At 42.9% G+C, this 27,675-nt stretch overlaps 1 protein-coding gene across 1 annotated transcript in view; it reads left to right on the forward strand.

Annotated features, from left to right (window-relative positions):
- ANK3 (ankyrin 3) overlaps window positions 1–27,675 on the forward strand; it is a 328,736-nt gene that overhangs the window by 129,902 nt on the left and 171,159 nt on the right. Inside the window, 1 exon segment of the mRNA XM_060033488.1 lies at window positions 16,082–16,180. Within this exon segment, the coding sequence (XP_059889471.1) occupies window positions 16,082–16,180 (99 nt within the window).

A 27,675-nucleotide genomic window follows, 5' to 3' on the forward strand; every position in this document is an offset into this window, starting at 1 on the left:
TTGAGTAAAATATCCTTCTATTGGTCTTGGTATGTAGTACTTTTTTGTTCTGATCTCTGAAAGGATTATGGATTTATGTGTTTGAGTGCTATAACTCATTTGTTTCCAAAAGGATTTCAGGAGGTTTACAGATTAAAATATACAAAGTAAGACATGTAAGGATGAAACAGAAAAAGTAAATGTTACTAAGCAACTGGAAAGAGCTAGTGAATACAAAGCCCTTAAATTTAGGCTTTAAGGGCTTTTATACATGTAGTAGAAAAGGAAGCACGGGTTATATAGTTTTCACTTTTTGACAAAGGAAATCTTAGTTATCTATAGAGACAGGTTTTTTTGTGTGTGAAATAATTCAGATGTGATTTTTATATCATATGAATCATTGTATTAAGAGCAGTGAGTTTCCACAGACATAGAGAACAGACTTGTGGTTGCCAGGTGGGAGTGGGGGAGGGAGAGGGATGGACTGGGAGTTTGGGGTTAGCAGATGCAAACTATGAAATTTAAAATGGAAAAACAACAAGGTCCTACCATATTGCCCAGGGAACTATATCCAATCTCCTGGGATAAACCATAATGGAAAAGAATATAGAAAAAGAATGTATATATGTGTATAACTGAGTCACGTTGCTATACAGCAGAAATCAGCATAACGTTGTAAATTAACTATACTTTAATGATAAAAAAGAACAGTTTCGGGGCTTCCCTGGTGGCGCAGTGGTTGAGAGTCCACCTGCCGATGCAGGGGACACGGGTTCGTGCCCCGGTCCGGGAAGATCCCACATGCCGCAGAGCGGCTGGGCCCGTGAGCCATGGCCACTGAGCCTGCGCGTCCAGAGCCTGTGCTCCGCAACAGGAGAGGCCCGCGTACTGCCAAAAAAAAAAAAAAAAAAAAAAAAAAAAAAAGAACAGTTTCATAGTTGACGGTATCTTTAATAGCTACATTGCAAAAGGTTCCATTCCTACTACCCCATACTGCCTAAGTCTCCATCTGTGTAGGTGCCTTGCCCAGGGAGGCAGAGACACTATGGCCCAGGTACTTAGCTGTATGATGCTCTAATTGCGTGTGATAGAACTCGGCACGTGTGCCACAGATCTGTGACTAGTTAACATGTCCAACTGGACTGCCTTTCTCAAATAGCAGTTGTTTTGAACAAAGCTTTAGCAGGGGCTCGGCCACATTTGGAACTCAATTATGTCATAAGAAAGGCTACTTTATCTAAAGTTCTTAGATAAAGGCTACTTTATCTAAAGTTCTTTTTGTTAAAGTGAGAGCAGTGTTTTTAGACAGTTGAACTCCTAAACCTCTTGATGGAAACATACAGGTGTCAGATTTTACATTCTGCCCAAATAAGAGGTCGACACGGGGTCAGCACATGCATAAGCAAAACGACGTCCGTGGATAAACATTATCTGGAGACTTCCTTTCTCAGTTAAATTCATTCTAGCAAATATTAAAGAACTTCCCCTGTAAGCTAGACCTGGAAGTCCAGACTCAAGTAAGTCACTGACCTGACGCTACTAATTTGTTGAGGCCCCCATGTGCTCAGCCATACCAAAAAGTCTCTCTCTCTTAATTCCCCAAAGCACAACTAAGTCTTGGCTCTAGGACCCAACAAGACTTCTCTAAAAACTTTGGGATTGATGAAGGGAGTTCAGAACAGAAAGGCAGAGCTTATTACTCAGGCATATAAAGGAATGAAATAGTGCCATTTGCAGACACATGGATGGACCTGGAGATTGTCATACGGAGTGAAGTAAGTCAGAAAGAGAAAAGCAAATATCATATAATAATCACATATATGTGGACTCTAGAAAAATGGTACAGATGAACTTATTTGCAAAGCAGAAATAGAGTCACAGACGTAGAGCACAAACTTATGGTTACGGGGGGGAGGGGGAGGGATGAAATGGGTGATTAGGATTGACATATATGCACTATTATATATAAAATAGATAACTAATGAGAATCTACTGTATAGCACAGGGAACTCTACTCAGTGCTCTCTGGTGACCTAGGTGGAAAGGAAATTTTAAAAAGAGTGGATATATGTATACGTGTAACTGATTCACTTTGCTGTAGGCAGAAACTAACACAACATTGTAAAGAAACTATATGCCAGTAAAAATTAATTTTTAAAAATGAGATTAAAAAAAAAGGCAGAGCTGAAGGACCTGTTCTGGATAACACTGTCCCCAAAGTCCGTGGGCTATGACCCCTTCCTCAGGAAAGGGCTCCCTTGTGAGCCCCCTGAAGCCACTGTGTTGGAGAGTCTCTTTTACTTCCCTTAGCGAGAACCCCTTTTACCAAACACTATGTCTCTTCTGGTCAGAGTCTAAGCCCCTTAACCTAGTCTCTGGTGCCAGAGAGAGGGGGAACCCCATTTCCTCTACACCTGGGCTCTCTTAATTCAGTAGCCACTAACAACTGAGTACTAACTTTAATTTAAATTAAATGTAAACGTCTATGCCTCATTCCCCAGAACCACATTTCGGGTGCCCAGTTTCCACGTGTGGCTAGCAGCCATTGTATTAACACTGTATACGTAACATTTCCATCACCACAGAAGGTTCTTTCGAGCAAAGCTGAGACACCATCAGTCTCAGGCCTCCTTCCCTTCGGTGTCATAATTATCTCTAAATGCAACTTTCCCCTCCAAGGAAAGTGATGCTTTAAGCAGGAGCAATTTTACTCCTAATAGACTCGCCCCTTTCGGCTCCAAAAGCAGATTGCCGCCTTTCCCATCATGTAAGCAGAGACCGCCGTGACCACCAACAGCAATAAAACTGAAGTCTTCTTCCAAAGAGGACTAAAAATACTGCTGGCAACTTGAACATAGTCATTTCTCCCCAGTTCATGCCATGGAGAGTTCAGAAATATCAGAGATTGAGATAGGTCTCAAGAGAGGTCTCCAATTGCCAGAGATTATGCCGCAGTTACTTCTGTGAGCCTCTGTTTTTTAAACTGGGTAAAAGATGCTTGTATCCTGTTCCTCAAAGACGCTTTCTCTGACCCCCTACAATAGGTCGCTCCCCTCCTTGCCCCAGTGTGTGTGCTCATCGTGCCCTGTTGGTCCCGTGATTGGCCTTGAAACTTAATTCTGTGCGAGTGTTTATTACCTAAGCCCCTTGCAGGCTGAGATGCCTTATTCACCCTCTATCCCCAGCTCCTCCACGGGACATCTTTCCTCACCTGGTAAATATCCTCTTTCCAAATGCTTACCACATTCCTGCCTCTGTGATAATGACTTTAACGTGAACTTCTTCTTTTCAATCCTCCGGTGAAGGACTCAGCCGTGGAGAATGTGTCTCTTGCCATTTAGATTTTGTAAGAGAGGTAGGCATTTTATTTCAGAGAACCATTCCTCAAGGTACTGGGGGCAGGCAGGACCTGTATTTTTGCTGCCTGGCAGCCCTTGATCTGCCTCCCTGAGTGGTACCTTTCACATACTGATGGAGCTGCATTCCATTAAGCCAGAGGGTGGTACCATGAAAGCATCCAGGACGTTGCCTGCTGCAGAATAAGTGCTCAGCGGATGCTCATTTTCTTCCTTTCTTCTGTAGGTAAAAATGTGTAGTAATCATGATATAAAATAGTCGTGATTTGAGTGTTTAGTAAGTTCCAGCTTCCTTGTTAAGCATTGTGCGTGCATGAGCTGAACAGTCCTATTCAGGCTAAAGTAGAAGTGTCGTGAAATACGCCTCACACGCCCTGTGCTTCACCTCCCCTGCAGGACTCTGAGTTCCTCGAGGGCAGACCTACGTGTTATTACACATTTGGGGATCCCTGGACTGTAACCCACTACCTAGCACTGGGAAGGACTCGATATATATTTGTTGAATTCAAGAATGAATCAACAGATAACTTCCAGGCCTCCTTATCCACTATTCCCGGGCACCCAGTACCTATTCAAACCTGCTTTCCTCAAGCCCCAGTCCTCTCCCTGGTCTATCAGAATTTCAGGCCGAGCTTCACATGGTGTTAGGGACCCACTTCCCAAACTGATGTGAGCTGCATTACGGGGGATGGGAAATCCACAGGATTCTGTTAGAGGGGTAGAGGCAAGTGCACCGAACCCAAGTATTGAATGTCAGACGCTGAGAGGCAAGTTGATTTGAGCAGCCACGAGTCTTGCGATTCAGCAGCGTAGCTGACCTTGGAAGACACGCCTAGAACAAAGGGCTAGTCACCAAGGTCTGCTGCCCGGCTTTGTTCAGTTAAGGGTGTTTGAAGCAGAGCCTCCGTTTCTGAGCTGTCAAAGCCCAATCAAGGCCACCACCAGCCAGTGCTAGATCATCAGCCACTCAAACGTGGAGAAGAGGTGAGCATCGCTTCAGCAGGAGGGTGACTTTTGTAATGTTTTCATAAGGGTCCAGGGCTTCCGGAGACGCTACTGTAGTTCGTGTGGCGATGCCATTGCAGACACATTAAAAAAAAATATTTTCCCTGCATTATACGATTTATTTTTAAGATAAAATACAATAAAGCAAAAGAAAGAAAAGAAAAACCGCCCATAAGAGTCCTATTTTGTTAACGTTTAGATGTCTGTCCTTATAAAGCCCAAACACACACACACACACACACACACACACACACACACATTCATTTTTATTGATACGTATTTTCAAATATAAAATAAGTTATGTTTATCTCCTAGTATAGGTTCAACAGCATTAAAGACATTTTTTTTACATCTTTATTGGAGTATAATCGCTTTACAATGGTGTGTTAGTTTCTGCTTTATAACAAAGTGAATCAGTTATACGTATACATATGTTCCCATATCTCTTCCCGCTTGCGTCTCCCTCCCTCCCACCCTCCCTATCCCACCCCTCCAGGCGGTCACAAAGCACCGAGCTGATCTCCCTGTGCCATGCGGCTGCTTCCCTCTAGCTATCTACCTTACGTTTGGTAGTGTATATATGTCCATGCCTCTCTCTCGCTTTGTCACAGCTTACCCTTCCCCCTCCTCATATCCTCAAGTCCGTTCTCTAGTAGGTCTATGTCTTTATTCCTGTAAAGACATTTCTAATGGGTTATATAAACCTCCTTTGGAAAGAAAATGGAGATTTGGGAGCCTTTAGCAAAGAAATGTGAGTTATGGAAAAGTCTCAGTGTGGTTACTGCATTACCCATATTCTTGTTACCATGGTGATATTAACATCTCAGGAAGAACAAAACCAGTAAGTAAGCGGAGGCCAGAGTGGTGGGAGATAGACCTTTTCTAGAGAATTGCTCTCTGCATGCCATGCAATCTTGTTCCTGCCTTTTTCATTTAATCCCCTGAATGCCACATCAAAGGAGAATCTCCTATATAATTTTTTAAGGGAATGTTTTTGTCTTAAACCCATGAGTACATTGGAGCTTATTAACATCCTACCCTGTGGTATGGGATGTGTGTTGTTGTCGTCTGAGGAGCTGAAGTTTCTAAGCTGTAGCAGCCTAGACTGAGGAGGAAAGTTCTCAGATACATGCTGGAGCCCTGGCTCTCATCCTGGCTGTATCATCGGTCACTGATGTGGTCCAGGGCAAGCCTCTTCATCATGTAGGCTGCATTTTTCTTTTCTTTTTTTTTTTTAATTTATTTATTTTATTTATTTATTTTTGGCTGTGTTGGGCCTTCATTGCTGCACACGGACTTTCTCTAGTTGTGGCGAGCGGGGGCTACTCTTCCTTGCAGTGCACGGGCTTCTCATTGCGGTGGCTTCTCTTGTTGCGGAGCACGGGCTCTAGGCATGTGGACTTCAGTAGTTGCAGCACGTGGGCTCAGTAGTTGTGGTGCATGGGCTTAGTTGCTCCGCGGCATGTGGGATCTTTCCGGGCCAGGGCTCAAACCCACGTCCCCTGCATCGGCAGACGGATTCTTAACCACTGCGCCACCAGCGAAGCCCTGCGTTTTTCTTATTAGCCAGATAGGAGAGAGATCAATCAACCACAAGCCCTTCCCTTCTGCCTGACCACCTTATCTGACGGGGATGGAGGCCTTTCGCAGAAGAGAGTAGGTATAGTACAGTGTCAAAGCAAACAGCAAGGCAGTCAGACTGCTGGACTTCCACACTGGTACTGTGGCTTACTTTCTGTGCTCCTGGGCAAGTTATTCTTGCTTCTTCAGCTTTGTCACCCGTAAAATGGGTCCGAAAATAGTACCCAAAGCGTAGCATCGTTGTGACCGCACGAAATAGTCCATATGAATTGCTTAGCGTGTGGGCCAGAGTCCTAGCCATGTTTGTGCTGGTGGTGGTGATTAATGCTTACATCTGGGAGGAGACCCATCAGTGTAAGACACAGTCACCTGTCAAGCGTGACACATGTCAAGCAAGCGACATCATGTCAGCTCTCGAGAGTACTTCTGGAGCTGGTCAGACATGGTGCGTCCCAGAATGTTGGAGTTACAGTGTTTGCGTTGTCTGTCAGCATGAGAAGGGCAGCCTTTACCAAACGATTAACGTGACATTGTTTGAGACAGTAAGAACGCCAGTAAAAAAAGATCATAGAAATTGGAAGGTACATATTTCCCTTTGTTTCACTTTTCGTCTTTGAATATGTGCCCTGCTTCCTGCAGTACAGCTCTAGAATTGTTGCTCTGAGAACATGTTTAAATGACCCGAATGAATCCTATTTTGAAATTCCGTGAAATAAAGTTCTATTAAGTTAGGAGTTGGCAGTGCTCGCTTTATTCATTTGCACTTTAAAAGGGAATAATTCATTAGCTGTAGAATTTTCATTTCCTCCACTGCAGCCCTCCACTGAACATTCGGACCATTGTTCACACTTCCTGTTGTCAGAAGGTGCACTTGGATGAGCTCAGATGCACCCTGGTCCCCTCCTGGGCATCTTAGTTCTTTCATGAGAAAATCTTGCTCTTGTTCCTCTGGTGGTTTGAAGCATATACAGGAAGGGCGAAGGGGCACCTAGAGCGAAGCGTTTAGGACTTTGAAGAACCAAACGTTGCAGAGAGGTGAATTGGGGACACATGCGCGATCCTTTATTGGCTCTCTCACAAGTCAAAGCGGTAGGTTCCAAGAAAACAAGTTCAGGGAGGAGATCAGCATGGACTATCATAGTTGAAAAAAAAAAATTGAAAAGCTAAGCTGTGATGGACATGAAAGGATTAGACTCAGCTCCAGGAAGTGGAGGCTGAGGCCCATTTGCACATGTGAAATGAGGCTGGAGATGAATGGCGAGTCCAAGCCTGTGGGGAGGGACTCCCCGAACCCCTGGCTGGGCTGAGGGCACTGGCCTGGATCCTGCAGGTAGAAGGGAGTAATTGCAGCATTTTTGGTTTGTTTGTTTGTTTTTGAGGTAATTGGCATGATACACTGTATAAGTTTGAGGTATACAGTGTGTTGGTTTGATATATTTGTATATTGCAATATGATTACTACAGTTTTTGTTAGCTAATAACTCTAACATATATAATTATCATTTCTTTTTTGGGGTGAGAAAGGTTAAGATCTAGTCTCTTAGCAACTTTGAAGTTGATAATACAGTCTTGTTGACTATAATCATTATGCTGTAGATTAGATCTCCACAACTTATTTATCTACTATTTGCAAGTTTGTACCCCTAAACGACATCTCCCCAACTCATCCACTACCCCGCAGCCCCTGGTCACCGCCATTCGACTCTCTGTTCTTACAGGTCTTTAAATGGAGAAGTGGAATGATGGCTGGCATGTAATGGGGCAGGGCTGGGATAGCTACACCCCCTTCAGTGCGTGGGACATCCTCATGCCAGTGACAGTGTCCCAACCAGAATGCCAGTGGTGCCCCCTCTGAGACAGCATTGCTGGATTGATCATCTCTTTACAGCCAAGAGATGGAGAGATGGGAACGTCCCCAGATGGGAAAGAAGGGCCGGGCAGTTCGTGTTCACTCTGGGACTGCTCTGCAGCGGGCAGCAAGCTTCCCCCATGATGCACCCCTCAGAGTTGGTTGGACTGGAAGACCCTGAGGGTCCTTTCCGCTCTTACTACTGAGACTTTGAAATAGGAGGTGGAAAAAACGTATCCAAAATTCAAACTAATTTTGGAAATGGCTTTCATTTATGACTACATACTCCAGTAAGTTTCCTATACATTATTTCCTTTATTCTTCACAGTTATCCCGTGAGATGTGGGTATGAGTTCCATTTTACGCCAGGGAGCGAGAAGTTAAATAACTTGTGTTTCAATTAAACTGTACGGCTTCAAGGTGGCAGAGCTTGAGCTAAGAACAGCAAAGTAAATCAGTCAAGTAAAATAAGACAATAAAAACAAGCAAGTAAAATAAACGACATTCAGACTGTGTAGTTCATGATATTCTAACATCGGAGGGCGTGTGTACCGGGCTTTGGACTTAATCCAGGGTCATCCCAGGAAAACCAGAGCTGCCAGTAGTCTCTCTTCGACCAGCTGGCTACTCGTTTGCTGCCTGCACCAGTTGCAAAATGAATTAAATACATTTTTCAAGATTTTAAAAGTTTTTTTGTTTTTAACTCACTACGAAATCCCATCTCGCATTTAAGGACGTTTTAATTGAAAGATGAGCAAACTTAAAAAAACTGACACATGATCAAATTCATTCTAAAAGGTAATACATTCATATTTCCACTACATGTTATTTTTTATCTCTATGAATTCTGCATTTTTGAACCCCTAACGATCATGCTTTGAAATGGACTCTCGATATTTAGAAACGTAATGGCTTTATGACGAAAAGGTATCATGTACGTTTTCTGGTAAGAAATACAAGGCAGGCTTGTCCAAGGAGCACGTCCCTCTGAGTTTGAAAATGAAAAACCATTTTCTCATAGCCTCCAACCGGCCTTGCAGCCGGTTTTCCCTAGCTGGCCAGCATCTTCCCATTCCCCTGGACCGGGATTCAGTGCTTCAGGGATGGGGCCTCGCAGTCTGTGTTTTTTTAACAAGTTCCTCAGGTGATTCTTCCGATCGAGCCTATTAGAAAACATTGACTGAGGCCGTGCTCTGAAAATCTTGTCTCCATATAAATTGTCTAAAGTTGAGTCACAGAAATCGCAAAAAGTTTTTTGCTTGTAAAAACTACCTTTATGTTTATAAGCCCATAATAATATAACCTTGAATTTACAGCATATTTACAGCTTACAGCAGCGGTCCCCACCCTTTTTGGCACCAGGGACTGGTTTCGTGGAAGATAGTTTTTCCACGGACTTGGGGGCGGCGGGGGGGGGTATGGTTTGGGGATGATTCAAGAGCATTACATTCATTGTGCACTTTATTTCTATTATTATTACATCAACTCCTCCTCAGATCATCAGGCATCAGATCTCGGGGGTTGGGGACCCCTGGCTTACAGAATACTTTTATGTACAGTGCATCATTTGAGACCCACAAGAATAGATAGTTTTACAGATGAGAACTGAGATCCCAAGAAGTCCTTTGTCCCAGATCCTACTGAGAGTAAGATGGAAGAACAAGGATGTGCGTCCAGACCTTCTAACTCATTTTTTATGTCTCAGTGTGTGACCATCAGCCCCCAGCAGCAGTGCCAGATGGAAGCTGAGGCCGGGATGTTGGCCCCTGGGTAGCTGTGGTCTTGCTGGTCCCTGGAGGAGCTCCATCTCCTTAGAACGAGTATACTGCACACAGATAAAGCCATCTGCACTAGACTGGCTTTATTTCTTTCCAAACCATCTTTCTTTAGAAACTTCAAAGGCATTATTTTCATTTTTGACGTGTTTGAAACTTCAGCAAGAATCTAATTTATTGGAAGGCCAAGTGGGGGTAGGATACTTGAGAGACTAACAGTTTCAAGTTCACTGACATCTCCAAAGCCTGAAAGAATGATTTATTTTCTGAGGGGAAAGAAAAGTATTCGGCACAGAGATTAATTTAATTTCAGATTTATTAGAAATGATATGAGTGTGGAAAATTTATAACTATAAACCACCTTCATTTTTTTGTTTTTAAGAAATTTTACTAGTAGACTGTTAGAAAAAAATATAGACTGTTATTAAAGTTACAGCATTCATTAGAAAGATTACAGGAAATCTATATCATTAGATTAACTCATTTTAAATAATTAAACTTTTTTTTTTTTTTTTTTTTTTTGGCGGTACGCGGGCCTCTCACTGTGTGGCCTCTCCCGTTGCGGAGCACAGGCTCCGGACACGCAGGCCCAGCGGCCATGGCTCACAGGCCCAGCCACTCCGTGGCATGTGGGATCCTCCCGGACCGGGGCACGAACCCGTGTCCCCTGCATCGGCAGGCGGACTCTCAACCACTGCGCCACCAGGGAAGCCCAACAAGTTATTTTGATTTGTTTGAGTTTTACTCTCCTCATCTGTAACATAAAGAAAGAAAATAGATAGTACCCCTTATTAGGGTTGTTGAGTGGGTTAAATGAGATAAGAGTTACGGAATACCTGTGAGTTTCCTTTCTCTTTTTGAATTAATCTCATGTCTCCCCTTGGCAGTCCTGTGATGGAGGCACTCGAGGTATTATGTCCACTATACAGATGAGAATATAAGTCCATAGAGGTGTGGTTTGGTATATTTCACTATTTTGAGATAATTCCCTACCATGATCTCTTCAAATATTTCTTCTGCCCTATTTTCTCTCTTTTCCTTATGCATCTCCAATCAGCTATTTTATATCATCCCACAGCTCTTGGGTGCTCTGTTCTTTCTTTCCATTCTTTTTTCTTTTTTCTTTTTTCTTTGTGTTTCAGTTTGGATCATTCATACTGGTGTATCTTTCAGTTCACTGATTCTCTCCTCAGCTCTGTGAAGTCTACTGATGAGCCCATCAAAGGAATGCTTCACTTCTTTTTTTTTCACTTTTACTTTATATTTTTATTTAATTTTTATTTTATATTGGAGTATAGTTGATTTACAATATTGTGATAGTTTCAAGTGTACAGCAAAGTGATTCAGTTATACATATATATATATATTCTCTCTTTTTCAGATTCTTTTCTTATATAGGTTATTACAGAATATTGAGTAGACTTCCCTGTGCTATGCATTAGGTCCTTGTTGATTATCTATTTTATATATAGTAGTGTATATATGTTAATCCCAAACTCCTAATTTATCCCTCCCCCCAACCTTTCCCCTTTGGTAATCATAAGTTTGTTTTCTATGTCTGTGAGTCTGTTTCTGTTTTGTAAGTAAGTTCATTTATATCAATTTTTTTAATTCCACGTATAAGTGGTATCATATGATATTTGTCTTTGTCTGATTTCACTTAGTATGATAATCTCTAGGTCCATCCATGTTGCTGCAAATGCATTATTTCATTTTCTTATGGCTGAGTAATACTCCATTGTATATATGTACCACATCTTCTTTATCCATTCCTCTGTTGACGGACATTTAGGTTGGGAATGCTTCATTTCTGACAGTGTGGTTTTCTTATCAAGTGTTTCCGTTTGACCTAAACTCCCTAACTTTTGTTGCATGTCGTTCCCCTGTTCCACTAGATAGAATGCAGACACTGAGGAAAATAGTATCCCTGCTTGGAAGCGGCATGTGTCTTCCTTCTCCTGTCAGGCTGTACATGTGGAAGCCCAAGCCGGTTGAGTCCAGAGTTGAGCTGAGTTTCCATTTTGTTTGCAGCACAGGTTTCACGTTCCTCTAGACGGGGCTGCACCGCCTTATGCTGAGGGTGAGGGCCAGCCGTCAGAGATTTTCCCTGGTTGGTGCGCTTCCCCCGCTCAGCTCTACCTGCATCCCTGTAGCACAGAGTCTCTCTCTCACCAAGCTCCTGCCGCCCTCAGGAGCCGGCTACAGTTGCTTGTTACGTTAGGCTGGGGCTGAGGGGTCTTTCATTCTGGATCCGCTTCAGTCTTAGGGAGTATGCCTAGGCCTCAGCTCTGGGTCTGTCTCAGCACTCTCGCCCTTTCTACCACGGCAGCCAACCTCTGCCTGGTATACGTGGTTGTGATCTCGGGTGGCCTCAGCCTGCAGCGGCTTGAAGCCAGACTTCAATCTGGCGAGAGATTGAAGTCAGGCCGCGGCAGTGAGAGTGCTGGATCCTAGCCGCTAGGTCACGAGGGCCAATAGCCAATGACAAGGCCCTGGCCCATCAGCTTGGTAGAAAGGAGTTTCCACAGAGAGACGGAAAGTAGTGAAACAAGTCAATTGCATATTAGGAGGAAAAAGAGTCCATGTGAATAGACACACACGGGCAGACTCAGAGAGAGAGTCGTGCCTTTGTGGTAGTTTGTATCACTTTTATGGGGGCATTTCTGCCGGGTTTCCTCTGGCCAAGCATCTTGCTTTTCCTGGCTCTGAGTCTGTATTGGGTTTAACTCAGGGTCCTACCCTATGTGCCCATGCATCTCTTAGCCAAGATGGATATTAGCCCAGAGGCCTGTGGGAAGGTTGACATCACCTACTCTGATGTGCCCCCTCCCTTTTTGGCCCCCCAGGAGGCTTTCTGCACACGTGTAGTTGGGAAGGTCTCCTTGACCTCAAGAATGAGGAATATGTGGTCTCTTTTATCTGGGCATGGCTCAGGTTCTCCTCCCTCCTGTATTATGTTCATCTTGGAGTATCTGTCCACAGGGGACAAACTCCAGCTGCCCAGCCTGGGGCCCATCTGTCTCAGTTGTAGATTTGGAGGTTCCTCATATATACTGCCAAACTGCATCCCAGAACGCAGACACACATTTGCGCGTCCTGAGCGGCTAATGAGGTTCTCCTAAACAAGCCTTTTTGTCTTTAGCATCATTGGACTCTTGATTCGGTGGGATTCCGTAATTTTGTGACCCGCTTGTATAATGGAAATGCAGCAGTGGACCTGGTACCTAGTAGAGCATAAAAGATTTTTACTGGTTAACTGAGGAATCTAAATAGAAATGTCCTGTTGACCGGTCCAAAGGTCCCACTTTGATTTTGACTTCTTCCTAATTGACAGAAGCAGTCGCTACCTGATTCGGGAATACAAAAGTATGTGTTTCACTCAGAAGCTCCATTTGACGGAGATGAGAAGCCTAGTCTTTAGGCGAAGCCTTTATGATCCCTGACTGGAAATACCACACACACACACCCTACCCCGAGGATCTAGAAAACTGAATTCTGATGCTGATTCTGCCTCTCATTAGTTGTCTCTTAATATACAGATTACTGATCAGTTCTATCCCTTAGTTGATTGATCAAATGGGATTAATGATATATATCTTCCTTCAGTAGATTGTTGTGAAGATAAAATGAAATTACATAAGTAATTTACAACACTTATTAAATGCTGTAGAAATAGAAAGTAGTACTCTAGGAGGGGTCAGAGCAGTGTAGAAAAATGTGGGAGTTTGAATTTCAAGGTACTCTTTTGACATCTACACATCACCGTAAGATAGAGTCCATGAATATGGAAGAGAGCAAAATTAGAAATAGAGCTCTTTCCTCTCACTAAAATTAGCCTACTTGTGATAAAGGTTAATTAAGTCCTTCTCCACCAGGCAAGAGCACATCTTTAAAGGGAAATAGCATGTCAGCCCTGACTCACGCTGGGGAGTGATGAGGTCTTTGTGTCGTATCCCACTCTGAGCTCGGTAAGCTCTCCTGTTGGACTGTGTTTCCTATAGACCTAATCTGATGCTGCATCTGCTGTCTCAGGCCTAGAATTCATCCATAGTGCTGCTTGGCTCATTTACATACTTGCACTCAGACGACGGAGACAAGCAAGACCATCAGAAAGTTTCTTTCTGCCAGCTTTCATTCATACGCAAAATCATCCACCCCAAAGAGGGCCAAAGCATATACAATGCACAGCCTCTATAGTTTTAATTCCCCTTTTGTCACCTGTTACACACCGTTGAAACCATCAGCCACAAGCTGATAGGTCTAGAGCAGAGATCAACCAACTACTGCCCACAGGCCAAATCCAGCCCACCAGCTGTTTTTGTAAATAAAGTTTTATTGGAACACAGACACTCCCGTTTCTGTGCATGTCACGCGGGGCTGCTTTATCGCTACAAAGGCAGCACTGACAAATTGCAATGAAGATGGTATGGCCTGCAAAGCCAGAAATACTTGATATCTGGCCCTTTGCAGAAAAAGTATGCCTACCACTTGGTCTAGAGCAATGATACTAGCCCTGTCCACTCCCCACCAGCATGACTAAGGCATATCTCTTTTACTCAGATCTCTTTCTCCTTCTTTGACTTAACGAACTAATTATTGTGGAACTGATTTATACTTTAGCACCTAAGAATAATGAGGTAAAGCGTTGTTCACATGGGAGAATGTATAATGACTAAAAGCATTTAACTAGAAAAGCTTATAGAAAACACAAAAGAATGTGTTAAACAGCTCTCGATGAGGATGCAACTACACAGTAAATTCCCCAGTTTAATCAATAAATATATGGGCATGGAAAAAAGAAGGTGGAATAGGGCATCTGTGGAGATTTTAAAAGAGATTTAAGGGACATTTCAACCTAATGCAAGTTGTGGATATTCTAATCTGAACCACTGTACTGAGAAAATTGGGGAGAATGGGAGAATGTAAAAACACTGACAGATCTTGGCTTTTTGAAAGAATTATTTTTACTTAGATAAAATTAATGATATTGTTATTATTTGTTTACAAATATCCTTATCTGTTAGAGATAATTAAGTTGCAGTAATTGGGGGTGAAATAATAGGATGCCTAGGATTTTCCTTCTCCTCTTAAACTCCTTCAGGCAGAAAAAATAGTCGGGAGTATAGAAGAAATGATATTGGCAAGGTTTGACAGTTATTGAACCAGAGTGATGAGTACATGAAGCTCATTATGGCTTTCTCTCAAACTTTGTGTCTGTTTGAAAATTTTCATTTGAAAGCGTTTTTTTCAAAAGCATAAGTTTAAGAGTCATATTTTAATTTGAATCTTGGTTTTGCCTGCTGTTTCTAACCTGTAAGATGGTCATTGTGATTCAGATTGTATGTGACATTGTGAGGATTCTGAAAACTAAGTGAGATAGTAAAGAGTTTAAGGCAGTGCAGCGTAACTCACAGGACGTGAATCAATACCTGGTAGCTATTATATTGTATCTGCCATCACAGGACAAGAATGTAACCCCTTATGAGCCTCATTCGTTTATCGTGTAATTGACTTTTGTGAACTGCAAACCTTAAACCCATGTTGTTGCTACACAAGAAGAAGGAGCCAAAATAGAGACTGTTTTCACTATGTGCACGTATTTCCTTGACAGTCTGGACATAATCACAGCACCTGTCAGATGAGTGGAGGAAAGGACTGTGGTATCCAGGGGATCTTGATTGGAATGTCAGATTGTCCTGACCATATGTCTATTCCTCAACAGTAATTTTTTTTTTTTTTTTTTTTGGTACGCGGGCCTCTCACTGTTGTGGCCTCTCCCGTTGCGGAGCACAGGCTCCGGATGCGCAGGCCCAGCGGCCATGGCTCACGGGCCCAGCCGCTCCGTGGCATGTGGGATCTTCCCGGACCGGGGCACGAACCTGTGTCCCCTGCATTGGCAGGCAGACTCTCAACCACCGCGCCACCAGGGAAGCCCTCAACAGTAGTTTAAAAAAAAAAAAAAGCAACATAGTCATTTTTCTGTGCAATTGCTAACAAATGCCTGTGAACGCTTTTTAGCCCATCGCGCATGGGAAGCCCTGTGACCGTGTAGGGCACTGACAGACTTCCCAGTTTGAGTTCCTCTTGTCTCTCCTTGACAACTTGTACTCAGATGACCCAGAGCAGGCTCTGAGTAACATGACACTCCTTTCAGTAAGTCTCAGCTGACTAATCAGCCACTGAGTCAACCATTCAGTAGCCAGTGTGCATCACACACAGTGATAGGAAAACATGTTGACTTAAATGTGCAGGATGTTAGAACAAAAACTATCACCATGTCATCCATCAATAATGTCAATCAAAGGAAATAAACTTGGACCCTATGCCACAGAGTGTGTCCCTTAAAATTCATCCCTTTTGAGGTCTCCTTCTGAGTAAAATTACCGTCAGATAGAGATGTTGGGAAGTATTCTATTCACGATGGATATTTTTTTAAAAAGGTAAGAAAAGTGTGAGGATGTGTTGGGGAAGGTTTAGGAAGCAATGTTTTGGTTAAACTCAGGTAACACTGTACTTTTTTCTCTGTTCTTCCACAGAATGACATCACTCCTTTACATGTTGCATCAAAACGAGGAAACGCCAATATGGTAAAACTATTGCTTGATCGAGGAGCTAAAATTGATGCCAAAACAAGGGTAAGACTGCAACTTATGTGCCTGCTTATGCTTATTTTCAGGAAGCAGGAATACTTCTCCTAGTACTTTTGTTGCTAGTTCAGCCCTGGCTTTATCTTTATGTCCTTTGTTGTAGTCTCTTTAAAAAATGACTGGTAAGTTGATTCTTCGTACAATGGGATAATGATCTATATTTATAAATCTTTAATACACGTTTAAATAGTACCTGGCTTTAATTATAGAAACTGAGACCTATGTCCAGAGTTTTAGTTGAGTTAAATTTTTAAGCAGTTAATCACTACTTGATATTGCAGGCAGGGCTGTTGGGCCAGTTTGATATTAAGACTGACGGTTATTCTATTTAAAAATAAATCTGTACCCCTTTGCACATTGCTGGTGGGAATGTAAAATTGTGCAGCCACTATGGAAAACAGTAAGGAGGTTCCTCAAAAAAGTAAAAATAGAGCTACCGTATGATCCAGCAATTCTACTTTGGGGTATATACCCCCAAAGAATTGAAAGCAGTATCTTGAAGCCATATTTGCACAACCAGGTTCATTGAAGCATTATTCCCAATAGCCAAGAGGTGGAAGCAACCCACTTATCCATCGACAGATAAATGGATAAAGAAAATGTGCCGTGTACATACAGTGGAATATCATTCAGCCTTATAAGAAAATCCTGTCACATTCCGCAACATGAATGAGTCTTGAGGACATTAAGCTAAGTGACAGAAGCCAGACACGAAAGAACAAATACTGTATGATCCCACTTACAGGAGGTATCAAGAGTAGACAATCATAGAAGTAGAATAGAAGTAGAATGGTGGTTGCCTGAGGCTTGGGGGACAGGGAAATGAGGAGTTGTTGTTTAATGGGATAGAGTGTAATATTGCAAGATGAAAGTTCTAGAGATGTTACACAACAGTGTGAATACAGTTAACACCACTAAACTGTACACTTAAAAGTGGTTAAGAAAGTAAATTTTACAGTGTGTTTTTTTTACCACAATTTAAAAAAAAAATTTTTTTAAACACAGATCAGTCTAGCCTGGTGTTTGACATGTTGCTTGTTCTGTGTGATGCACTGTGTGGGGAGGGGAAAGAAGTGAAACTTAGAATCAAGTGGGAATCCCGGATGGTGAGCTTAGCTGGTTGACTTAGGTCGGCGATGTAACCTTCTGCATGTAATTTCTCTATCTGAAAATACAATCAATGGCCACCTTGAAGGGTTGTTGCAGTGATCAAGCTATCGTTTGTAAACTGTGTTGGCGTAAAGTAGACCAGAAATAATCTCAGCCATTACTAGTAGAGGCACACCTCAGATATATTGCAGGTTCAGTTCTAGACCCCTGCAATAAAGCGAATATTGAAAATGTGAGTCACAGGAATTTTTTTGTTTCCCAGTATATATAAAAGTTATGTTTATACTATAGTCCATTAAGTGTGCAATAGCATTACCTCTTTTAAATGTACATACTTTAAATTTAAAAAATACTTTACTGCTTAAAAATGCTAACCATTATCTGAGCCTTTAGCAAGTCATAATCTTTTTGCAATAGTAACGTAAAAATCACTGACCAGAGATCACCATAACAAATAAAACAATAATGAAAAAGTTTGAAATGTTGCGAGAATTACCAAAATGTGACACAGAGACACAAAGTGAGCAAAGGCTGTTGGAAAAATGGTGCCAATAGTCTTGCCTGATGCAGGGTTGCCACCGGTCTTCAATTTGTAAAAAAAAAAAAAAAGCAATATCTGCAAAGAGCAATAAAGCGAAGAACAATAAAATGAGGTGTGCCTGTATAACTCAGAGCTCCAATTAACATTAAGCTTCTAGCCAGGGATTTTCTTTTTCAGCATTTCATGTAAGAGCAAAATGTGGTCTCCTAAACATCCTCCTCTCTAAGGGTTTCGGAGAGTTTTCCCTGTCCTGTAATTGTATCTCCCACAATCCTCTGGTTCCTCTTTCCAAGAATCCTGATCTCCATGTTTCTAAAACCGGCCCAGTCACCTGAACTTGATTCCCGTAGCTCCTGGATTCACTACTTTCTTATTCCCTGCATGTATTCCCTCAATCAGTAAATGATTATTGAGTGCCCACTGTGGGCCAGACATAGCTGATTAACAGAGCGAGACAGCAAGACGCTTCCCCTACCCTCGTGAAGCCGATGGGTAATTTGTCTGCTGTGTGCTGTGACCCAAAGACAGCCCAGCCATGAGTATTTAGCAGGAGACCCGGACTTCTTTTTCTTGGTAACTATTAAACCTGAAAAACATGTATGTAGCGTAAAAGAAACAAGCTTCCTGGACAGGAGGAATGAAGGAAGTTGAAGGTTGACCCCCTGCAAGACTGTCTGACCGGGGAAGTAAATTGAAGAGAGGTCTCAGTGCATTGTCTTGGTATTATTTGCTAAGAAACCATCACCAGTATGCTAGAACTGTTGTTTTAAATGGCAGGGGTCTTCCACTGAGTACAGGCTGCTTAAAGTAGTTGTAACAATAAAAGTTAGAGAATCGTTGCTTATGCCACTTGGTTACCAATAGAGCTAACGGGTCCCTTGTGAACAGGGAGAATTTTTGTGACGAGCAAAGAGGGGTACTCGAGCCAAGGCAAACCGAGGAGCTTGGGGGGCTGTACCTGGATATCCGGCCGGGGTTTAACTGAGTGTGTGGCTTAGAAGTGACCTTATTTCTCCCTCTTTTGATACAATCATCAATCACCAGCGCAGCAAAATTGCCTGTCAGTCATCTTGCATCGTTTATCAAACACTTACTTGCCGTATTTGGTACAGCGGGAGGAGGACAGCATATAGGAGATTCAGGTCCCATCTTAAAGGGGCACGTGGTGTCACAGGGGAGGACCAGGGTGAAAACATACAAGCACTTCTGGGTCAAAGCATCAGACCTACGGAATACTGGACATAGGCGAACTCAGTATACGCTTAGTTTCTATGCCCTTTTTGCCTCCCTGTTCTGCAAGGCTGTCTTATGTTAAACAAGATGTAGACTTCTTTTCACCATCCATTCGGTTTCAACGTGGCGTTACTTTTCTTCTGTGTTATGAGTGCCACGTGGATGTGAAGGAGCCTTAGAAAACCGAGAACAGAAAAGCCTGTCATTCTTCTATGGTTGTCCTGCACGGGGCACAGACTGAATTCCTGGCAGACCCTATGGAAGAAAGCATAGTACATACCCCACATATGTCAGCTATTTTGTGTTCTCCCCATCAGAGCTTCCCTGCTCTCTTGCTGAGTAGTGACTGGGTGTGTGGGTGAAAGGGAGAGCGCCATAAAGTGTCAGAAAGCCCTGGGAACAAGCCTCAAAATGGAAAGCAAATTATTTTATAAATGCAAGTTCTAATGACTCAATCCAGTAGCTCTTTAGAAAATAAATAGTGTTATCTACCCATCTACCTCCTGCCAGGTACTTCCTACTTTCGTAGCTACCTTGTTGCATCAACAATCTGACCTGCTGCACACCGATCCCCTTGGGTTTAGGGACAGGAAAACGAATCTGGGTTTCACCTGAGGGGCCAGCACACTCGAAGGGACCTCGTTGGCTTGCTCTGTCCCCTTGCACGCCTTACCGACCTAATAAAGGATTCAGTTTAAAAGCAGATGCTTCTTAGCGCCCTTTCAATCAGCGAAATAAATTTGAATTGTGGTCAGAGTAATTTGAGTGGGATCTGACCAGCTGGAAAAGCAGGATGAGAGTGAATTTTTTTTTTACCCTAGTGCCTGATCTCTAGTCTTAAGTGTGACTAGCAAGTGAGATCATGAACTGAGGAAAGTTGATCCCCCTGAGTCTTAGTTTCCATCTCAGTACAGTTAGTGGGTTGTTCCCAATGATTTCCCAAGCTCTCCCAGCTGCTGGGGCACTGGATGCTGTCACTTTAAGAATAATTAGTTAGAGTGAAAGTCAGGATGGTGGTGTATGTTGGGGTGATGTGACCAAGATGGCGAAGTAGGAGACCCCAGCCCCCATCACCCAGGAAGATCAACAATTAGACAGTGATCCACGATCAAAGAGAGCCCAGGAGTCCACTTAAGAAACTCCAGCAACACAGTGGAGCAAAAAACCTGAGAATACTGCACAAAAAGGGAAGGAAGAAGGGCTTCATTTTGCCTGCGTCATCCCATTCCCCAGGCCAGCACTGCTCAGGGCCAAGAGTGAGCCTCCCCAATTTGAAGGAGTTCCCCTCACCAAGAAAGGGACAGTGGGGTGAACCGCCAGCTTCCCCAGCCTTTTGGGGCACTGAGCAAAGGACCCACCCAGAGACTGGCAAAGCTGAGATGAATAGAGATGGGGAGAAACAAGGAAAAAGAGCCAGGGCTCCCAGCATCAGCCCCGTAGCAGAAATGACTGTAGTTCCCTGTGACGTGCTCTGCAGACCCCAGCACCTTTTGCCACCAAAGTAACTGATGGCCAGCACAGCGGCCACAGAGCCCCCGCAGATGTCACTGGTTTTTGCCCCACAGACACTCACATTCGCAGACACCAGCCACCTGAGCCCCTCCCTGCTCTTTACCTCCCACTGCCCCGCTGGGGCCCAGCATCCCCACCAGCAGCCAGCCCAGGCCTCTGCAGCCGCACAAGTACAAGACGCCAGCCTGGACCCCCGTGGGTGACCCTCACTTCTGTGCATGTGCTTGGGGCGGGCCCCTCCAGCTGTGCCCTTGCACACTGCTGGCCTGACCCTCATCACAGGCTTCTACGGCTGTGAGCACACCCGTGGCAAGACCCTGCAGCCACGGAAGGGCAGGCCAACTACCAAGGCCCTCGCAGCTGCTCGTGGACCTGAACTTGGCTCTGGCTCTGGTCACTGGCCTCCACCACTCAGCACGTGTGCAGCTAACCCCCCAGCTGTGCACCTGCATGCTCCCGACCAGACCCGCGTGCCTCCGCTGCCATGCACTCCCCTGGGGAGACCCTGAAGCCACAGGAGTGCACACCAATAGCCAGGGCCCCCATGGCTCTTCTGGGCCAGACCTGGCCCTATCTCCTGTTACTGGCCTGCACCACCAGGCTCACCTACAGTGGGCCCCTCCAGCTGTGTACCTGCATGCCTCCAGCCTGACTCCCGATACCAGCCTCCACTGCAGTGCACCCATGGTGTGATCTTGCAGCCAGAGTAATGAATGCTGACAGCCCAGGGCCCCCACGGCTGCCAGTGGGCCTGCGGTTAGCCCAGACCCTCGCAGCTGGTGCTCGCCCCCATCTCTATGTGTGTGTCTTAAACGAGCACTTGGCACTACATAGGCACCCGCAGTTAGCCCCTGCAACCGAGTCTGTACACACCACCAATTCCAGCCACCACCAGTGCCTGCCCAAATCCCAAGCCACTGGACCTGTGGTGCCACTGAGGTCTCCAACAGCCCTTGCAGTCACTATGGTCAATGCTGTGGACCCCAGTGGCCTGAGCGGATGAGACATCACCCCCACCGCCCAATCCTGCATTTGGCACCCTGCACCAGTAGACCCCAGGTCAGAGCATGCTCCCACCTGCAGGTGAAGGTCTTTTCATACCAAAGTCAACCCATGAAGTCTGGAAGAGGCAACTGCTTCTTTAAATGCACAGCATCTGTGCAAGGCTGCAAGGATCATAAAGGATCAGGGGAACATGACACCGCCAAAGGAACGCAGTAAGCTCTCAGCAACCGAGAGAAATGGAGAAATGGAGATATAAGGATTGCCTAACAAAGGATTCAAAATAACTGTTCTTAAGATGCTCAGAGAGCTGCAAGAAAACACAGGTAAACAGTTTAACAAAATCGGGAAAAATACAAGAACAAAATTAGAAGTTCGATACAGAGATAGAAAACATAAAAAAACAACCAAACAGAAATTTTGGAGCTAGAGATTATAGTGACTGAAATGAAGAATCCAGTAGAGAGCTTCAACAGCAGACTGGACCAAGTAGAAGAAAGAACATCTGAACCTATCCAATCAGAAGAACAAAAGAAAAAGGAATAAAAAGGAATGAAGAAGGGACTTCCCTGGTGGGCCAGTGGGTAAGACTCCGCACTCCCAATGCAGGGGGCCTGGGTTCGAACCCTGTTTGGAGAACTAGGCCCTGCATACCACAACTAAGAGTTTGCATGCTACAACTAAAGAGTCTGCATGCCACAACTAAAGATCCCACATGCTGCAATGAAGATCCCGCATGCCACAACTAAGACCTGGCGCAGCCGAAATAAATAAATAAATATTTTTTTAAAAAAGGAATGAAGAAAACCTACAGGACTTACAGGACACTATTAAGTGAAAACAATCTACCCATCAGGAGAGTCCCAGAAGAAGAGAGAGAATCACTGATGACTTAATCAGTAAATTAGATTGATGACACCACCCTCAAATCTGGGAAGTTATTGGGAGTCAGCAGGGGAGGAGACTAGACAAAGAAGGTGGTGCCCCTGAAATATAGGAATTGGAGGGGTTTTTTAAATTATTAAAACACCCACTGGTTTTATGGGGGGAAAAAACCCACTCGAGCTTTATTGATTAACTGATAAAGCTTCAATATAGCATTTGCATTTCCAAAAGGTATTTTGGAACATTTCAATAAAGGTCAGCAATCCCACTTCGGGGTATATATCCAAAGGAAATGAAATCACTATCTTGAAGAGATACCTGCACTCCCATGTTCATTGCAACATTATTCACAATTGCCTAGACATGGAAACAACCTAAGTATCCATCCATGACATCAGTGGTCAATATATATGGAATGTTACTCAACCATAAAAATAAAAGGAAATCCAGCCTGCCGTTTGCAACCACATGGATGGGCCTTGAGAGCGTTATGCTGAGTGAAATAAGTCAGACAGAGAAGGACAACTACTATGTGATATCACTTAGATGTGGAATCTGAAACCATGAAACTCATAGAACAGAGAATGGAATGGTTGCCAGGGGCTGAGAGATGGGGGAAATAGGGAAATGTTGGTCAGACGATACAGAATATCAGTTATAAGATGAATAGGTTCAAGGATCTAAGGTACATCATGGTGACTGTAGTTAACACTACTGTATTGTACCCTTAATGATACTGTATTGTACACTCGAACGTTGCTGTGAGAGCAGAGCTTTCATATTTTCACCATAACAACATAATTTATGAGGCAATAGTGGTGGCAAATGTGCCAAGATATATACACACGTCAAGGCAAATGCTTCAATCTGGTCTATATGCAGCATCCTAGTTTGTTTCTTTATAGAAATGCTTTGATAAGAATGACTACTTACGGTAGCCGCTATTTCTTCCAATTTAACTCTCTCTCTGCAAAGCTAGCATGTGTATTTGTATCCTTTTTGAAGGAAGATACTTTGCAATGAGTGGTCTCTTGTCGTTTTTATTCTCCTTTATTGATTATTTGCATCAATTCACAGCCAAATCAGAGGCTCAGTATGGACCCTAAATTAGAACCAGGTTAAGACTTTGTGACAACTTCTGAGTTCTCCATCTCCTTTCACTGACTCTTCTCCATCCAATAATAAAGGCAGCTGTGCTTTTATTTAGTCCTTCAGAGAACATTCAGGAGTTCCAGGTAGAGTTCCTAATAATACTACTCTGATTCCCAGAATGCTGCTCTAACCATTCCTCTTCCAACTTCCAGCCTTTCTAGCAAGGTGCCGCTGCCCACATCCCCATATAATCCCATTACTACAATATTACATCCAAAGCTACACCCTGACACGTAGCAGCACACGTCCATCTTAATATCTCTAGCACTTAGCACACCTCCTGGCACATACTAGATGTTTAATACATATTTGCTGAGTATATAAATAAGACACACTTCTTAATGTTACATTTGCCAAAAGATCTTACTTTATTTGACTTTATATTGGTCCTGCGGTAATGTAATTTTGCTCCCTGAAGTTAATGGCATCCAATGGTTTTATAAGAATAAAGGTATGTGTGCATAGGTAGATAAAGTGTTTTCAGAGTATCCCAAATCTGTCAGTTGTTAAATTTTTACTATTCTGGGAAGGTGTCAGGAGTCACTTAGATGTCCTGTAGTTTTAGCTTATCTTTTCCCAGAAGTGCAACTGGTTATATTTCTCAGGTTAAATATGAAGGAAAAATAAATATTGGTATTGAGTTTTGCTTTTATTGTATTTGCAGAGTGTGATTGCCTTGGTTAAAAATAAATCCTTAAAGAAAATATTAAATATTTCATAGTCATAAAATAATCTCTGTCAAAGAGAAAATTCTAATACAATACTTGCTCCTTGAGTTCTAACATAGACATGTTGACAAGAACATTTGAAATAATGCAGAAGACTCTGGGTTTCTACATTAGTCAAGACTAATTTGAAAATATTTCTTTATGTCATTCAAAAATATATTCATTTTTAATTTTTATATCATAAATATTAAAAGTTAATTGAAAGTATTTATTTGGATTCACAGAAGGACAAGGGCACCCTCCCCAAATTGTGCTGTAAAACTTAAATTGCTCTAAGAGAAATAAAGTCTTAATAAAAAAATAAAGAACGAACAGGTAATCATGAAATTCTCTTAGCTTCCAAACATGAAAATCTCTTTGAAGGAAAGAATGTTTTTGAGAGTTGCAAAGAGTTCTGAGAACATGACAGAGGCATCTTTTTTCTTCCCTTTCTGTCTTTCCTAATGATTTTACACCATGTTGGAACCCTCATTTGCCTTACCAAATTAGAGACCTGAAAGAATTGGGTAACTTCCGTGTGCCACTGAAGCCTGGCTCTCTTGAAGAATCTTCAAAGCAGCCTCAGGACAGTTATTATTTTATTTTATATTTTTTTATAAATTTATTTTATTTATTTATTTTTGGCTGCGTTGGGTCTTCGTTGCTGCGCGCGGGCTTTCTCTAGTTGCGGCGAGCGGGAGCCACTCTTCGTTGTGGTGCGAGGGCTTCTCATTGCGGTGGCTTCCCCTGTTGCGGAGCACGGGCTCTAGGCATGCGGGCTTCAGTAGTTGTGGCACACGGGCTCAGTAGTTGTGGCTCACAGGCTCTAGAACACAGGCTCAGCAGTTATGGCACACGGGTTTAGTTGCTCTGCAGCATGTGGGATCTTCCTGGACCAGGGCTCCAACCCATGTCCTCTGCATTGGCAGGCGGATTCTTAACCACTGCGCCACCAGGGAAGCCCAGGACAGTTATTATTTTAGTTAACTGCTATATGGTTCCAAGTGCTGGTGCTCAGAAAGTAATCTACTATTTCTCCTGTTTTCCCTGGATGTATGTTGGTAACGTTCACATCCTATTTCTTTTAAATAACTCTATATCTATTAGGCACACAAGCACTCTACAGTTATCCACTATAAACGTCTTCCAGTTACCTTCCTTCCTTAATGGAGAGATACAATAAATGTCGTGATTGGGGTTTTTTAAAATTGGGAATCTTAATTTGAATTGTTTTTTTCCCCATGTAACATCTTCTAAGAACTTTATAAAAAGCAACTTTACATATTTAAAATTATATTTTATAATCAGTTATTCAGTTTCTGTTTACTGAAAATTCAAGAATTCTCTCATCTATATAGAAGGAATATTCCTAAAGTAGTCTATGATCAAAACAAAAACAAACTCTGATAGTATAGTGTGTAGAAGCCACATATTCATGTTTTTCCTCAAATGCAAAGTTCTGACTTTAAATAATGATAGAGTAGTTTGTATTCAACTGAGCCTCATGCTGATAAAAATCATAAACTCTGGAAAAATATTTATTGATTTATTTTTTTTTTTTAATTTTTGGCTGCATTGGGTCTTTGTTGCTGTGCATGGGCTTTCCAGTTGTGGCGAGCAGGGGCTACTCTTCATTGCGGTGCACGGGCTTCTCATTGCAGTGGCTTCTCTTGTTGCAGAGCATGGCCTCTAGGTGTGTGGGCTTCAGTAGTTGCGGCGTGTGGGCTCAGTAGTTGTGGCTCATGGGCTCTAGAGCAAGGCTCAGTAGTTGTAGCACATGGGCTTAGTTGCTCCGAGGCATGTGGGATCTTCCTGGACCAGGGATCGAACCCGCATCCCCTGCATTGGCAGGCAGGTTCGTTTTTTTTTTTAATAACATCTTTATTGAAGTATAATTGCTTTACAATGATGTGTTAGTTTCTGCTTTATAACAAAGTGAATCAGCTATACATATACATATACCCCCATATGTCCTCCCTCTTGCGTCTCCCTTCCATCCTCCCTATCCCACCCCTCTAGGTGGTCACAAAGCACCGAGCTGGTCTCCCTGTGTTATGCAGATGATTCCCACTACCTATCTATTTTACATTTGGTAGTGTATGTATGTCCATGCCACTCTCTCACTTTGTCCCAGCTTACACTTCCCCCTCCCTGTGTCCTCAAGTCCATTCTCTACATCTGCGTCTTTATTCCTGTCCTGCCCCTAGGTTCTTCTTAACCTTTTTTTTTTTTAGATTCCATATATATGTGTTAGCATACGGTATTTGTTTTTCTCTTTGTGACTTACTTCACTCTGTGACAGACTCTAGATCCATCCACCTCACTACAGATAACTCTATTTCATTTCTTTTTATGGCTGAGTAATATTCCATTGTATATATGTGCCACATCTTCTTTATCCATTCATCTGTCGATGGACACTTAGGTTGCTTCTATGTCCTGGCTATTGTAAATAGAGCTGCAGTGAACATTGTGGTACATGACTCTTTTTGAATTATGGTTTTCTCAGGGTATATGCCCAGTAGTGGGATTGCTAGGTCATGTGGTAGTTCTATTTTTAGTTTTTTAAGGAACCTCCATCCTGTTCTGCATAGTGGCTGTATCAATTTACATTCCCACCAACAGTGCAAGAGGGTTTCCTTTTCTCCACACCCTCTCCAGCATTTATTGTTTGTAGATTTTTTGATGCTGGCCGTTCTGACTGGTGTGAGGTGATACCTCATTGTAGTTTTGATTTGCATTTCTCTGATGATTAGTGATGTTGAGCATCCTTTCATGTGTTTGTCAGCAATCTGTATATCTTCTTTGGAGAAATGTCTATTTAGGTCTTCTGTCCATTTTTGAATTGGGTTATTTGTTTTTTTTGATATTGAGCTGCATGAGCTGCTTATAAACTTTGACGATTAATCCTTTGTCGGTTGCTTCGTTTGCAAATATTTTCTCCCATTCTGAGGCTTGTGTTTTTGTCTTGTCTATGGTCTCCTTTGCTGTGCAAAAGCTTTGAAGTTTCATTAGGTCCCATTTGTTTATTTTTGTTTCTATTTCCATTTCTCTAGGAGGTGGGTCAAAAAGGATCTTGCTGTGATTTATGTCATAGAGTGTTCTGCCTATGTATTCCTCTAAGAGTTTTATAGTGTCTAGCCTTACATTTAGGTCTTTAATCCATTTTGAGTTTATTTTTGTGTCTGGTGTTAGGGAGTGTTCTAATTTCATTCTTTTACATGTAGCTGTCCAGTTTTCCCAGCACCACTTATGGAAGAGGCTGTCTTTTCTCCATTGTATATGCTTGCCTCCGTTATCAAAAATAAGGTGACCATATGTGTGTGGGTTTATCCGTGGGC

Source organism: Delphinus delphis, chromosome 16, assembly GCF_949987515.2.
Source record: "Delphinus delphis chromosome 16, mDelDel1.2, whole genome shotgun sequence".
NCBI classification, from domain to species: Eukaryota; Metazoa; Chordata; class Mammalia; order Artiodactyla; family Delphinidae; genus Delphinus; species Delphinus delphis.